This window comes from Aquarana catesbeiana, unplaced genomic scaffold, assembly GCF_042186555.1.
Source record: "Aquarana catesbeiana isolate 2022-GZ unplaced genomic scaffold, ASM4218655v1 unanchor228, whole genome shotgun sequence".
Classification (NCBI taxonomy): Eukaryota; Metazoa; Chordata; class Amphibia; order Anura; family Ranidae; genus Aquarana; species Aquarana catesbeiana.
Genome location: NW_027362655.1, coordinates 1,664,781 through 1,680,261, shown reverse-complemented (window position 1 = coordinate 1,680,261; position 15,481 = coordinate 1,664,781). Strand labels below are relative to the sequence as shown.

The window sequence follows — 15,481 nt, the reverse complement described above, 5'->3', positions numbered from 1 at the left end:
GTCTGTATTTGGGGGGCATACTACTACTACATAAAAGTGAAATTTACAAAGAAAAAATAATCAGTTTAAATTGCCTAACATTAGTAAAAATAACACAATACTGCATTATGGCCACTAGATGGAGCCCAGGAAATCAGTGTATGAAATAAAATACATCCAATATTCATCACAGCTGGGTGACTGCTGCTCACATTCATTCAACTAATTGAAAATAAAAAAAAGACTAAGTGTTTGTGAAAGCTTACACCACAAAATGTACTCAACCAATGAAAAGTAATGACACCATTTTTATTTTTCTCCTGCTATCAATGACCAACACGGTACAACACTTCATCCATGTCTTTGATCCCCTTATGAACTTCGGGACATGCAGTTCTGAGGGCCGGACAGGTAGTTTTTTTTAACATTTAGCCCTGCTGTGGGCAAGCAAGGAGCAGGTTTACTTGTTGGATGGAAGCATTTGGGTGGCTGAGCGAATGTTTCCACACCCCCCCCGGTAAAGTGCCCCCACCCTGACACACACCCGCTATGTATCCCGGGCTCCTCTTGCCCCTCTGGGACCCGGGACCAGCCTAGCGGGTGATGATGGGTAGAGGGGAGGGAGGAGAGAGGACACACATCCGCTCTCCTCCCCTTCTTCTTCCTGACCTGGAAGTGACATGTATGACAGTTTCCCAGACTATCAAGTCAGGAAAGAATATAATGGAGCGCGATCTGCATTACATTACATTTAGTGGAGCACAGGGGAGACATTGGGGGTCTTCTAGACCCTGGATGTCTCATTAAAGAGAACCTGCCACCAAAAACATCATCACCTAGGGGAATTTTTGTCCTCTATGTCAGTGTTCCCCAACCTTTTTTTAGTCAAGATGCCCTCCAAAATTATGGACAGTCTTGAGGCGCCCTCCAAAATTATGGACAGTCTTGAGGCGCCCCAATCTAAAATGTAAAAACTATTCTGATAGTTCTACATAATACAACAACATCAATACACATAGGACACTCAACGTTATAAGTGATTTATTCTTCCAAAGCAAATACACTTTTGCAAACTGCTACTGACTAGTATGCCAATGTTTCTCTTCTCCCTCAGTTCTTCTCCATCACTCAGTTAATGAGACCCCAAAGCTGATGGAGAGGGGCGGGGGAGGGTCACACAAGGATGATATTCAGGCAACTGACATCCTCCTTATCAGCTCATGATGTCATTGGTCGTTAGGTGGTTGGCAGCTAGAAGGTTATAATGGTGTACAATGAAAACCTGTGGCTTTGCGTAACTAAAAGGCTTCATCCACCCTCCGGCTTGTATACAATTTTGGGGCAATTGTTCGGCATTTTGCCAAGGCACCCTGGTTGAAAAAGACTGCTCTATGTGATGAAAAAAAATATTCTTTTTAATTGTACAAAGTTTAATTTAAACCAAGGCACATTCCCCCTGTGATGTCCAGCAACATTCATATAGAAGACATTTCCTGCACTCAAGGCACTAATACAGCTCGAGGGTTGTGTGGGATCCCTGATGTACAGGAAGACAGGACTTCAGTGAGGAACAATTCCCTCACTCAGGACAGGAAAGTGGCTTCTTCTCCGTGTGAGATCTCTGATGTTTGTAAAGATTGGACTTCTGTGAAAAAAATTTCCCGCATTTAGGACAGGAATACGGCTTCTCCCCGGTGTGAGATGTCTGATGTGTCTGAAGATAAGACTTCCGTGAAAAAAATTTCCCGCACTCAGGACAGGAATACGGCTTCTCCCCGGTGTGAGATCTCTGATGTGTGTAAAGATTGGACTTCGCTGAAAAACATTTCTCGCACTCAGGACAGGAATACGGCTTCTCCCCGGTGTGAAATGTCTGATGTGTGTAAAGAATGGACTTCCGTGAAAAACATTTCCCGCACTCAGGACAGGAATACGGCTTCTGCCCCGTGTGAGATCTCTGATGTGTGTAAAGATCGGACCTCTGTGAAAAAGATTTCCCGCACTCAGGACAGGAATAAAGCTTCTCCCCCGTGTGAGATCTCTGATGTGTGTAAAGATTGGACTTCTGTGAAAAACATTTCCCACACTCAGGACAGGAATACGGCTTCTCCCCCGTGTGAATTCTGTGATGTGTGAGAAGATGGGACTTCACTAAGAAACATTTCCCACACTCAGTACAAGAATATGGCTTCTTTCCTGTGTGAGATCTTTTATGCACATCAAGATTGGATTTAAAAGGGAAACATTTCCCACACTCGGCACAGGAATACGGCCTCTCCTCTGTGTGAGATCTTTGATGTCTGTAAAGATGAGACTTATGTGAAAAACATTTCCCGCACTCAGTACAGGAATATGACTTTAGACCCCTGTGAGATCTCTGATGTGTGACAAGATGTGATTTTTGTACAAAACATTTCCCGCACTCAGCACAGGAATACGACTTCTCCCCCCTGTGAGATCTCTGATGTGTGACAAGATGTGATTTTTGTACAAAACATTTCTCGCACTCAGTGCAAGAATACGGCTTCTCTCCTGTGTGAGATCTTTTATGCACATTAAGATTGGATTCACGATGGAAACACTTCCCGCACTCAGTACAGGAAAACCTCTTATCTGTTGGAAGGACGGCACCGTCCCTCACAGTCTGAGGTTCTTCAGGATAAGAGGAATACGATGGTCCATCTACACTGTGTGGTGCCGGATGGACATTTGAGGTAGTCGGGTTTTCTCCTGGACTATACTGTGTGATGTCCTCATCTTCTACTTTACAGTCTGGAGACAAAGTGAGACAATCCTCTGAGGTTTTCCTCATCTCCCGTCCATCTACTAAAATAGAGATAAAAAGATTATTACTAGACATGAGCAGATTGGTTCCCCTAAACCAGGACTCCGCCCACATCAGGCAGCTTTGTCTCTGAGGACCTTACAATTCCACCCTCAAGGTAACTAGTATATATGTCCTCAGTAGGGCTGCAACTAATGATTATTTTCATAATTGATTAGTTGATCGATTATTGTTTTGATTAATCGACTAATTGGATAAAAACCTCAAAAAAAGGTTGGTGTATAATTTAGTTAATATTCTTGAATATCTATATGCAGCGGTAAATATAAATATCCAGATATATAGTTGTATATTTAATCCACTCTGAGAATAACAGACAGATAGATGTATTATTAGAGGGAGAATCTGCTACATATCAGAATCAGAGATTAACATTTTTAAAATGTAAAAGACATAAAACGCTGTTTTGCAGATGATCAGACAGGAGTGTAATATAATATGATGGATGACAGACTCCCTTGTCATAGACAGGTAGGTGGGGACAAGCTCCCTGCACCTGATGTCACTTATGCTGGCCGTACACAAACTCATTTTTCTCTCAAAAAAACATTCATCCAACTTTCTAACCATTAGTGGGGTCAAATCGGCGTTCATTTCCGACCAAAGTGACGGGAAAATTCGAAAGAGCAGAACAGAAAACTTTTCTCCATCGAACAAATTTTCAAATAGTGTATGTGGTTTTTGCTCAGAAGTTACATTCATTTTAAAATTGAATGTTTAAAGCAAGTGGAATTTTTGAACTACACTCGTCCATTCATCGAATGTACAAATAATTTTCATACAAATATTTGTGCGAATATTCTTGTCCAAAAATGGATCCGTGTATGGCCAGCATAGGATATTTAGTAACAGCAGCATGATTTTTTTTTTTAATCATCTGTTATGATGGGGTTAAAAAAAAATAGTCCTTTATAGTACAAAAACAGCAGATAATCACTACTATAAGGGATTCATTTATACTGTGAAATAGTGAAAGTAATATATCTTATATCATATATATAATAATAAATATACCCAGAAGTGGGATATATGGGGATTTTACCTAGATGTCACACATGAAGATATATGGCGGTTAGAGGGGGAAAAACTTTTATATTAAAATAGTACTGAAAGCTGAGACTTTTTTTCATGGATATAATCATTTTAAATATAATGCACAATACTAGTAAACTTTTACTTTATGTAATAACAATGCCTAATATCACCTCCAGTCTATCAGCCTCCACCATCTCTGGGTTCAGATGCTGATCTTCCCTGCACAGAGACATTAAAGTCATTGTAAATGTTGGATTTCTTTTATTTAAACAAACTTGTAATACTTACCAGCTCTGTGTAATGGTTTTGCACAGAGCAGCCCTGATTCTCCTCTTCTGGACCCCCCCCCAGCACTTCTGGCTCCTCCTGCCTTCAGAGCGCCCCTATAGGAAGCCGCAAAGTATAGCATAGAGTTCCCCTATAGGAAGCAGGGAAGTATAGAGTTCCCCTATAGGAAGCTGCAAAGTATAGTATAGAGTTCCCCTATAGGAAGCTGCAAAGTATAATATAGAGTTCCCCTATAGGAAGCCGCAAAGTATAGTATAGAGTTCCCCTATAGGAAGCCACAAAGTATAGTATAGAGTTCCCCTATAGGAAGCTGCAAAGTATAATATAGAGTTCCCCTATAGGAAGCCGCAAAGTATAGTATAGAGTTCCCCTACAGTAAGCCGCAAGGTATAGTATAGAGTTCCCCTATAGGAAGCCGCAAAGTATAGTATAGAGTTCCCCTATAGGAAGCCACAAAGTATAGTATAGAGTTCCCCATAGGAAGCCGCAAAGTATAGAGTTCCCTTATAGGAAGCCGCAAAGTATAGTATAGAGTTCCCCTATAGGAAGCCGCAAAGTATAGTGTTCCCTTATAGGAAGCTGCAACGTATAGTATAGAGTTCCCCTATAGCAAGGTACAAAAACTTTTTCCTTTAGAATCACTTGCTTCCTTCTCTTGCCCAGGACTACATGTCCCATGAGGCATTGTTCCTCACGCATTCAAGTTTTCAGGCATTTACTGACAAGTATGGATGGCGTACTGAGCTGTATTTTCTGATATGTAAAGAAATAATACATTTTGTATGCAGGCCAATTAATCAACTGACCAACTAATCGATTATGAAAATAGTTGACAACTATTTTCATAATCATAATCAATTAGTTGTTTCAGCCCTACATCTCTGAATCTCCTATCAGATCATTTCTTTATTCATGGACCTTAGTCAGAGAGTGAGGAAACAACAAGAACTGTCTTTTATAGGAGTGACAGTGATGAGGGGATTATAGGACGAGTGTCCCCACCCCCTCTTATCACTCATTGCCATCTTCCCAACACAAGAAGTCCTGGACTTCCTTATTTAGTCATAAATAACAGCGGGACTGAGCCCCACCAGAGGTCAGAGAGTGAGGATGGGGGGAGAACAACCAAGATGAAGACTGGACTGATCCTGAAGACCACCATCATTGGGTTATTGACTCCTCCCTCATTATAACTTTCTGTTTAAGATTCAAAAGTTTGAGGATGTTATCACATTATTATCATCAATATGTAAAAATCTGTGCTCCAACCAAATCATCAGATATAAAATGTTCAGCTGGTAGAAAATGGGTGCAAAAGAGGTCAGGACTATGTAATGTACAACTTATTATATAGGATACAACAGTTAGGATTTTATAGAATCAGAATGATGTAGTGTACAATATAGAGCATATAGTGCAGTGGTCAGGAGTAGGGATGGGCCGAACGACATGCAACAACGTATTCTTGGGTCCTTTCGCAGGCTTTTAAGCATGAGGGAGCCCCTGCACCGCAAATTTGAGGAGGCATGAGAAGCAGACTCTTCAGGGTCACTGAGGATTACAGTATCTGGAACTGCCTCCTCCCTGCCATGTACTCCAAAGGGTTCTGGGGATGGAAAACCATCTCTTACTGTTTGACCTATGTCTTCATCTGCTTCAATGCCTCCAAAACTGCAAGAATCCTCCTCCTCCCTCTCCTCTTGTGTATTCTGTGGTGTAGGAACAATGGTGTCTGCATAGAGTAGGCCTTGAGAGGAAAGGAAGTCCCCCTCTTCCTCCCACTGCTCTGCCTCAAGTGCCCTGTCCATAATGCCATGCAGAGTCCCCTTCAGCAGGAACACAACAGGGATTGTGTCACTGATGCATGCATTGTCATGGCTCACCATCTTGTGGATGAACCTATTGACTGTGGGTATGTGCTTTGGGTCTTCTGTCCCATGCCTGGATCTAGTAAGATCTCTGACACAATTCTCCCAGGGTTACGTGTTCTGTTATTTGCTGGCTGTGCCGGGTGGAGGGATATGTCTGTATAGTCTCAGACCCAAGTCACTGAGCGCAGTCTCAGAAGAAGGGTAGGGATGGGCTCAGGCGTGTTCAGATCCTAGTAACAACCCAAATGTGCAATCCTGTCAGAAAGCCATCACTGCACACCGCCAATCATGAGCAAACTAGTCAGGGCGTGTGTATGTGCAGCTGCAGGCCAGGAAATTCCTCACTGCTTATGATTGTTAGTGTGCAGTGTCGGCTTTCTAGTGGGATTGCTCATGTGGGTTGAGACTAGAATCCGAACACGCCTGAGCCCATCCCTACCCATCTTCTGAGACTGCACTCAGTGACTTGGGTCTGAGACTATACAGAAATATCCCTCCACCCGGCACAGCCAGCAGACAACAGAGCAACTAACTCTGGGAGAATTGTTCTGTCAGAGATCTGACTAGACCAAGGCATGGGGCAGAAGACCCAATGCACATAAGCACGGTCAATCAAAACCTATGGTGAAATCAACATTTTGCTGCCAGCTGAACCCCAGAATCTCCATAAATCCAGTCTATATATGTAAATTATGTCTGCAGCACAGAGAAGGAAGAAATACAGGAACACAGGATGGGAACACAGCTTAGGAAAGTGACCAGGGGATTACAGGCTGATATCATCCAGTCCTTGCCCTACTCTGGATTAATCAGTGAGCAGCATTAGTGTTAATGACCCACCTGTGCTGATCTCTGTAGGAGTGTCCTTCTCTATAAATGTACTCGTTATCCCATACGTCTCTTCTTCTGCTTTCACTTCAAATTCTATATCGATTGGATCCCCACTCTAAATAAAGAAAATGAGACGGAATATCATCTGTAAAAATCGGATTTTTATAACAGCTTACCTGTAAAATCCTTTTCTTGGAGTACATCATGGGACACAGAGCCTTAAGTAATTACTTAATAGGTTATAGGCCACCTTCAGGTGATGGACACTGGTTATACCCAATCCAGGAAGTTCACTCCCTATATAACCCTTCCTCCTTCCAGGAGCACATCAGTTTTTGTAGCAAAGCAATATACTTAAATCCGAAAAAAGACGGGAGGGACCTCTGTGTCCCATGATACTCCAAGAAAAGGATTTTACAGGTAAGCTTTTATAAAAATCCAGTTTTCTTTATTGTACATCATGGGACACAGAGCCTTAATTACTTAATGGGACATCCCATTGCAATGCTACTTGAGGGGAGGGAGACACAACTGGAGGGTACCCCCAGGCTTGAGGACCTATACTGATGCCTGCAGAACACTGCACCCGAAGGCGATATCCTCATTCCTTCTTACATCCAGCTGATAACATTTTGTGAATGTATGCACTGAAGACCAAGTTGCGGCCTTACAGATCTGAGCCATGGAGGCCTGGCAACGCACTGCCCAAGAAGCACTAACCGCCCTGGTAGAGTGCACCTTAACTTGAAAAGGGGGAAACTTCTGGTAAGCCCCTTAATATCCTCGGTGACAGCTCCTTCACCAATAATACCTTTCTTGCTTACTTTGGTTGCCTCTAAGCCTCTACACAGCTTCTCCACTTATCTGCTACTCCAATCTGCGATCCAACATGGCCGTTTAAGGAGTTGTACTCTTATGACCAGTTGGTCTCACAGCCTTTGTGACTTGAATGACATAAGTCTCTCCAAGTAATTTGCTTCTGGTAAGCCCCCTAAGACCCTGGGTGGTGGCTTTTTCACTATTCGTATTCTTATAATTTTCTACTACGTTGGTGGACTTTGACATTACAGTTTCCTATGGTGCTAATTCCATTCAGGATTTTGTGGACGTTATTGGTTTTTATATTTGAATCACTGTTCACACATTTTGGTGTTTCCTTTTTTATAGATTACACACCATACACAGTGTATTATATCAATTCTATATCAGCATTGAATTGTATTGTGTTCTTTTGCATATTGGTTTATAGTTTTGTACACTATATATGCACTATATACAGTGCATTATAATATTTTCATACTTATATTTGACTATATTGTATGTCATTATATATACACTTTATGTAGGTCTAAGACACTACTTTATTAAATTTTTTGAGTTTATAGCACTACACTTTTTTACACTTTCACTTTTGGTAAAAAACCTGGACGAGGGCGCAACACCACTCTGTCCTCATGAAAAATCAAATATGGCTCTTTACAAGAAAGAGAGGCCAATTCCGAAACCCTCCTTGCTGAGGATATAGCAACCAAAAATACCAACTTCCTTGTCAGAAGGACTAAGGGAATATATTGTATCGGTTCAAATGGCTGTTTTTATAACACAGACAAAATTAAATTCAAGTCCCAAGGGTTCAAGGGAGGTTTGACGGGCGGATTAAGCCGCGTTACCCTTTGCATAAAACCCCGGACTAAAGAATGTGTAGCAAATGGTCTTTGAAATAAGACCGATAAAGCTTAGACTTGGCCTTTAATAGTACTCAAGGCCAATTTAATTTTTACCCCTAATTGTAGAAAGGCAAGAATTATGCCTATGATATATCTCCGAGGGTGCCAACCCTTGGATTCACACCATGAAACATAAGCCCTCCAGACTCTGTAATATATAGTTCTGGAAAATGGCTTCCTTGCATTAATAAGGGTAGAGATAACTGACCCAGAAAGCCCATGTTTCTTCAGAATGTGGGTTTCAATAGCCAAGCCGTTAAATTTAGAGACCGTAAGGTTGGATGGAATATCGGTCCCTGTGAGAACAGATCTGGCCGTAGTGGGTGGGACTATGGCCCCTCCACTGCCATCTTTACGATTTCTGCATGACATTCTGAGCGATGCTGGTGCCACCAGAATTACCGGCTTTCTTTCTTCAGCTTGATCCTGCAAAGAAGTCGAGGCAGCAACTGAATAGGGGGAATGCATAGATCAGTGAGAACTGATCCCATGGGGTCACCAACTCATCCGTTCCGCATGCGAGCGGATCCCTTGTTCTGGCCACATAGTTGACTAACTCCATGTTGAACCTGGATGCTAGAAGATCTACTACCATGGTTCCTACCAACCTCATGCAAAGGCGAATGAAGGGATCGCCTTTTGACCTGACCATACGCACCAGCTCTCTTATGGAGTTGATTTTTGCCTGAGGCAAAAACACCTTTTCCTGGGCTGTGTCTATGATCAGACCCAAATACTTCAGCCTTCTTAGTGGTATTAAGGTAGATTTCTCTAGGTTGAGAATCCAACCCAAACTTTCCAGATAATTGGTTGTACTGCGTACGCTTTGCTCCAAACGAGCCACCGACTGATCTATTAGTAATAGATGGTCTAGGTACGCTATGGCTGTTATGCACTTTGCCCATAACCTGGCTAGAGGTGGGGCCAGCACTTTTGTGAACACCTGGGACGCTGTGGCTAGTCCGAAGGGCAGGGCTACAAACTGAAAATGCTGCTGTTCTAACTCGAACCGCAGAAACTTTTGGTGTGCGGGAAATATAAGGACATGCATCCCTGATGTCACTTGATGCCAGAAGTTCTCTTCCTAGAAGGATAGAAACTACTGACCTGATCTTCTCCATGCGAATGGAGCGGATCTTCAGGAACCGATTTAGATTTTTTAGATCTAGAATGGGTCTGACGTCTCCATTTGGTTTTGGCACCATAAAAAGATTTGAATAAAACCTTAGACCTTGCTCTTTTGTGGGGATCTGTATGATCACCCCTTGAGATACTGTATTAATCGGTCTAGTGCCTGAAACAGAGATGGTCTTTTCTCTGGATCTTTGGGAACGCTTGACCTCAGGAAGCGAGATGGTGGAAAGTCCCAAAATTCCAGCTTGTACCCCAGCATTACTGTGGAGATGACCCGTCTGTCCTGAATTTCCTCTTTCCAGACTTCTGAAAACTGCAGAAGTCTTCACCCCCCGGGGTTGCCTCTTCATGATTAGGCTTTAGCATTCTGCTTTGCAGGTTTCTGACTCCAAGACTTCTTTTGAGTCTGAGTCTGACCCTGAGGTTTTCCTCTAGAGTCTGACGGCAGAGGCCATCGCCACTGCCTAGAGGCGGAAGTCCCTGGTGCAGGGGAAAGAGCCCGTTTAAATGAAGGGCGTTTATACTTTCTTTTGACTGGCAAAAGAGTACTTTTCCCACTAGAAATTGTTTAGATATATTTGTCCAAATCTTCCTAGCCGCTCCCCATGAAAAGGGAACCCAGTTAGGAGGTTTTTACATGGTGCTTCAGCTGACCAATTTTTTAACCACAGGATTCTACGCATATGTACTAGCATAAGCTTAAGGCGAGACACCTGGTGGATAGAATCTTTATTGGCATCTATGGCAAAGCATAATGCTTTTGGTAGTTCAGCTAATTGCCAAACTTGTTGTGCAGGAAGCTCTCTAAGGGCCTGTTTAAATTGGTCCTTTAATGTTTGACAAACGCCTATTGCAGCGACTGCAGGCTGAGTAACGGCACCTCCCAAGGAAAAAGTCGATTTTAACAGGTATTCCAACTTCTTATCTGTTGGATCCTTAAGCAATTGTGCATTGTCTACAGGATAAGTTAGGCTATTATTCACACTGGAAATCGCAGCGTCAACTGCTGGTACTTTCCATTTTTTGGAGAATTTCTCCTTCAGGAGATAGAAAATTGAAAATCTCTTAGGAGGGAGAAAATGCTTATCCGGGTGATCCCATTCAGCAAAAGTAAGCTGTTCTAGTAATGCATGTGCAGGAAACGGATGCAAAGGCTGAGAAGGTTTTAAGGAACCCAAGGAAGAAACCGAGCTTTCAGGAGACTGCATTGGGGCAGCATGAAAGTGGAACGAACCATCTCCGTAAGAGTTTTTATCAGCAATTTTGTCAGATTGTGAGGCTGAAAAAGGTCCATCCACCGTTATTTTCTCCACAGAGGAATCATCGGTTTGTTTTTCCTCCTGATCAACTAAGGGTAACACCTCATTCTGAGCCCACTGTTCCCCTTGCAAAGGTTCTGAAGTGGGGGAGGGGGATCTAGCACGCTTCCTATCCATTTGAATGGAGGATGCGATTAAAGCCACTAATCTTCCTTCCAGACCCTGCAGGGAGGAGGAAAGGACATCCTCAGTCATGTATACAGGGGCTGAGATGTGAGAAGTAGCTGCACCATTAATTTGTTCCAATGGCTTACCCTGGCTTGCCATAACTTGTAATTCAGGCGAGGATGACAGCGTGGAAATGCTACTCAAGATCCTAACGCCTGGGGGTGAAACCTTTACTTTTTTGGTTTTTGTGGTGTCTTTTTTGGTAGGCATAGTCCTAAGTACAAAAACAGAGGCACTATACAAATTGTGCTTAATCGCTGAATATAGTCATGACATTTAAAACCGCTATAAAGTTCAGCCTAGTGCTGGGAAAAAAGTGTCCTTCCTGTATCAGGAATGCCAGTTTGCAAACCTCACGTGTCCCACAGCTCCTGTGTCACCTGTGTGCAGGCTGCTTGCTTCCTCCTCGTCAGCCGAGGATAGACTGTCCCAGCTGTAGTTTTCGTCTGTTTTGCCTGCCGTGCGTCCTCGTGGATGATCACGGCACCGCGCTTAGGCCCTCCCCCTCCGAGAAAAATTCTGCCCCTTTTTACATTTAAAAATGTTCCCGGGCTCAAGCGCGGCGTTTTCGGGTCCACAGACCCAACACGAGGGGAGAGGAGGCAGAGACCTGTCCAGCAACAGGCATCAACAACAGCAACATCAGCCAACAGTAACAAAATTAGCAGTACCAGCGGGACCTCTGCACCCCACCGCCGCAGGGGGTAATGTAAGGGGATACAGCGCTGATGTCCCCCTAACCCTCTGGTCCCTTCAGGGGGGAGAAAGAAAACATTTTGCAGATTTCTTTTACCTTAATAAAAATCTCCCTGCACACGCTGCTGCGACCACACACAGACTGAGCTTTACAGTAAAGACAACAGAGTAAGGTATGTGCATAGACTCTATCTAGTAGGCTGTGTTTAGCAAACCTAGATATCGGGGTTCCAACTCCCTTGGACCTGTAAAGCACCCCACCAGGAAAGCTAGGTAATGTAGCAAGACCACAGCCCTGGGGTCCAGCCCTACAAAGAGAGGCGGTACAGGCAAAAACCTCCTGCTTCGGATACAAGGCCCCAGGTACCATCCTTTTAGGCCTCAATGGCACTTCGGATGGATCTGGTCTATGGAGGCTATTTAAATCAAGCATGGATCCCTCCTGGAGCTCCTCAGAGCACATCTTCACTCGTGACCAACACCTTAGACACTGGCGCTGTCCCATGATGTACGATAAAGAAATATAATCTTGTGTAGTATTGTGACATCACATAGAAAAATACACACATCATCTCTACGCGTCCATTTTGTGGATGTTCTGTCCCACCAACCTTGTAACAGTGAGGGATGGTGTGATCTTCCTGTGTGGAATCCAAGGAATACAGAGGATGGGGACATCTCTCTGGTGGGTTCCTGGTATTGGGTGGCTCCATCATATCTTTGTGTCCTTCAGAAAACTCCTCCATCACTCCATATTCCTCTTTATACTCTTCTTTAACATCAATATTTTCATCCTCGAGGTTTCCACTCTGCAATATAAAATAAACATTTATTGTAACAAACATGCTGTGTATAATCAGAACTATAAGTGATTGTTCCTCATCTACCTGATGATGATTAGGGATGGTGTGACCTTCCTGTGTGGAATCCCGGGAATACAGAAGATAGGGACATCTCTTTGGTGGGTGTCTGTAGCTGGATGACTCCACAATGATGTCCTGGTACAAATCTTTGTGTCCTTTTAGAGACTCTGACTCCTCCATCACTCCATCATCCTCCTCTTTTAGCTCTTCTTTAATCTGAATTTTAGAATCTCTCAGGTTTGCACTCTGAATATATATTAAAAATGACATCAATGGTAACAATGCAGATAATGTACAGATCCTAATGATACTATCAGTGATTGTTCCTCATCTACCTGATGATGGTGAGGGATGGTGTGACCTTCCTGTGTGGAATCCCGGGAATACAGAGGACGGGGACATCTCTCTGGTGGGTTCCCATTACTGGATCCATCTGTAGGAAACACACACACTGACTGAATACATTGTTTCTATGTGTTTATCAGATGATGGGGGATCTTGGTGGACCCTCCGTACTGCTCTCTCCTTTACAATAAAGTCTCCTCTTACCCGGTGATGTGAGGGGCGGCTGATTGTCCATCATGACGTCCTTGTAGAGATCCTTGTGTCCTTCTAAATACTCCCACTCCTCCATGGAGAAATAGACAGTGACATCCTGACACCTTATAGGAACCTGACACACACAATGATACAGTCACCATCCAGACACATTCCTTGTCTGTTACTGGATAATGTCCCAGAATTCCCAGCACCGCTCACCTCTCCTCCATGATCTCTCTGGTGACTTCTAGAATCTTCTTTGTATTTCTCTATTCTATCAGGGAGGGAGGTGGAGGCAATGTGATGGTCATATGATCTCCAGACTTCACAGGAGGAAAACTCTAGATCTGAACACAAATAGTAAAATAAAATAATATTCCCAGAAGCCTCCTCACCTCTCCATTCAGGTTTTCATTTTTACTAAGGCCCCATTTTGGGCTGAGTTATAATTTACCCACATAGGACCCTCGCTACGCAGGTTAAAAGCTTGTTGCAGGCATTCTGTTATTACATACAGTCCCACTTTGCTAGTGAGTATGCCAAGGGTCCGCCAACATCCTAAGAGCATCAGAAAAAAAAAAAAAAAAAAAGCCAGATGGAGGGACATTGGGAGGAGGAGCTGTGAGGTCAGTGTGATGTCATAGGACATATAGACTCTTGATGGAGGGACATTTGGATGGGGAGATTTGAGGGGTCCTCTATATGAGGCTTCCATGCAAACCAAATCATTGTTCCTGAGTGCGTCCTAACTCTCCTAAACTGAAGAGTGAACTTTGACCTTTACCATACAGAAATCTGTCAGGAATCTGTGAAAGTAAGCTCTCATGTGATCAGGTGACGTGCGGAGGAACGGAGTGTAAATAACAGACAATTTTCTCCAGAGCGCCTAATGGTGGGGATGGATTTTGCTGAGTGCTGGTGCCAAGTTTCCACCCCCCAGGATCACTGCAGGTGTGGAGAAAAGCTGTGTAAGAGGATATGGAGGAGAGATGAGGAGGAGATCCAGGAATCAGGATAAAGGTCAGGACAAGCAACAGACGAGCGCATCCAAGAGATGAAGCCGGGGTCACTACACAGAAAATCAATCCAAGGAAACAACAGGCAGGACGAGGAATAGCAAGAAGGAGCTCAGAGACAAATGAGAATATTGCTCAGCCAATGGGAGATTATCTCAGCATGACTTACATAATGAAGGAGATGAGGGGGAGGGAAGGAACTCACTCATAGTGACCATTAAGGATGGGCAGTGAGACATTTCCTGATCTCTACAGCCGCACATCGGGAAATGTCTCACTGCTTGTGATTAGCGCTGTGCAGTGCCGAGTTCCTGGCGGGCTCGGCATGTGCAGCATGCGAACACGCCGGAGCTCATGCTTAGTGACCATAGATACATGGAAATTCAGCTGGTTCAGCAGGGATCGGTCACATTTCCATCCATGTGTGGTCACTGCCGGATAAAAGTCACTCCATCAGCGGCTGCAGCCAATAGCTCATCACTGATCTGTGTATTCTGAGAGCGGAGGAGCGCCCCCCATTGTCAGAATACAATAGTGCAGCGGGGAGGATTCCCCCATCCCCCTCCAATGTGTGGATGGGGGAATCACTTCAGTTTTTTCCTCTCATCCCGCTGACTGAACGATAAAACTGAACCATGTATGGCCAGCTTTGGAAGCAAAATATATTAATCATCAACTGATCCCCCTGAAGGGGTTAATCTACATATTACCTCCTCTGCCGCCAGATCCTGCAGTGTCTTCTCTCTACGTCCTATCAAATGGAACTTTCTGCCTGTATCTCACATCACTTCCTGCCTTCCATAGAGACTTCCTGTCTGGGTAGAGGTGAGATCACCACCTTGTGGAGCTCAGAGGAACTGCAGCCCCGAGAAACATCTCGTAGTGTGAACACTGCCTTGTGCTGTGTGTGTATGTACTGTATATCCTTCACCTTTCTCTCCTCCATGAGTGTGTATGAAGAGGCGGAGCTCTGAGTATGTATTAAGAGGCGGAGCTCTGAGTGTGTATGAAGAGGCGGAGCTCTGAGTGTGTATGAAGAGGCGGAGCTCTGAGTGTGTATGAAGAGGCGGAGCTCTGAGTGTGTATATAGAGGAGGAGCTCTGAGTGTGTATGAAGAGGCGGAGCTCTGAGTGTGTATGAAGAGGCGGAGCTCTGAGTGTGTATGAAGA

General features: G+C 43.9%; 1 protein-coding gene across 1 annotated transcript; it reads right to left on the bottom strand.

Moving 5' to 3' along the window:
- Positions 1–1,003: 1,003 nt before the first annotated feature.
- LOC141121657 (uncharacterized) lies at positions 1,004–15,117 on the bottom strand. The gene is made up of 8 exons (XM_073611335.1): positions 15,023–15,117; positions 13,516–13,643; positions 13,306–13,429; positions 13,092–13,189; positions 12,781–13,002; positions 12,505–12,702; positions 6,859–6,964; positions 1,004–2,805 (listed from the first exon to the last, which is right to left on the bottom strand). Exons 3-8 carry the CDS (start codon positions 13,388–13,390, stop codon positions 1,559–1,561), a joined length of 1,956 nt encoding a protein of 651 aa, XP_073467436.1. The 5' UTR covers positions 13,391–13,429; positions 13,516–13,643; positions 15,023–15,117; the 3' UTR covers positions 1,004–1,558.
- Between the last annotated feature and the right edge of the window lie 364 nt (positions 15,118–15,481).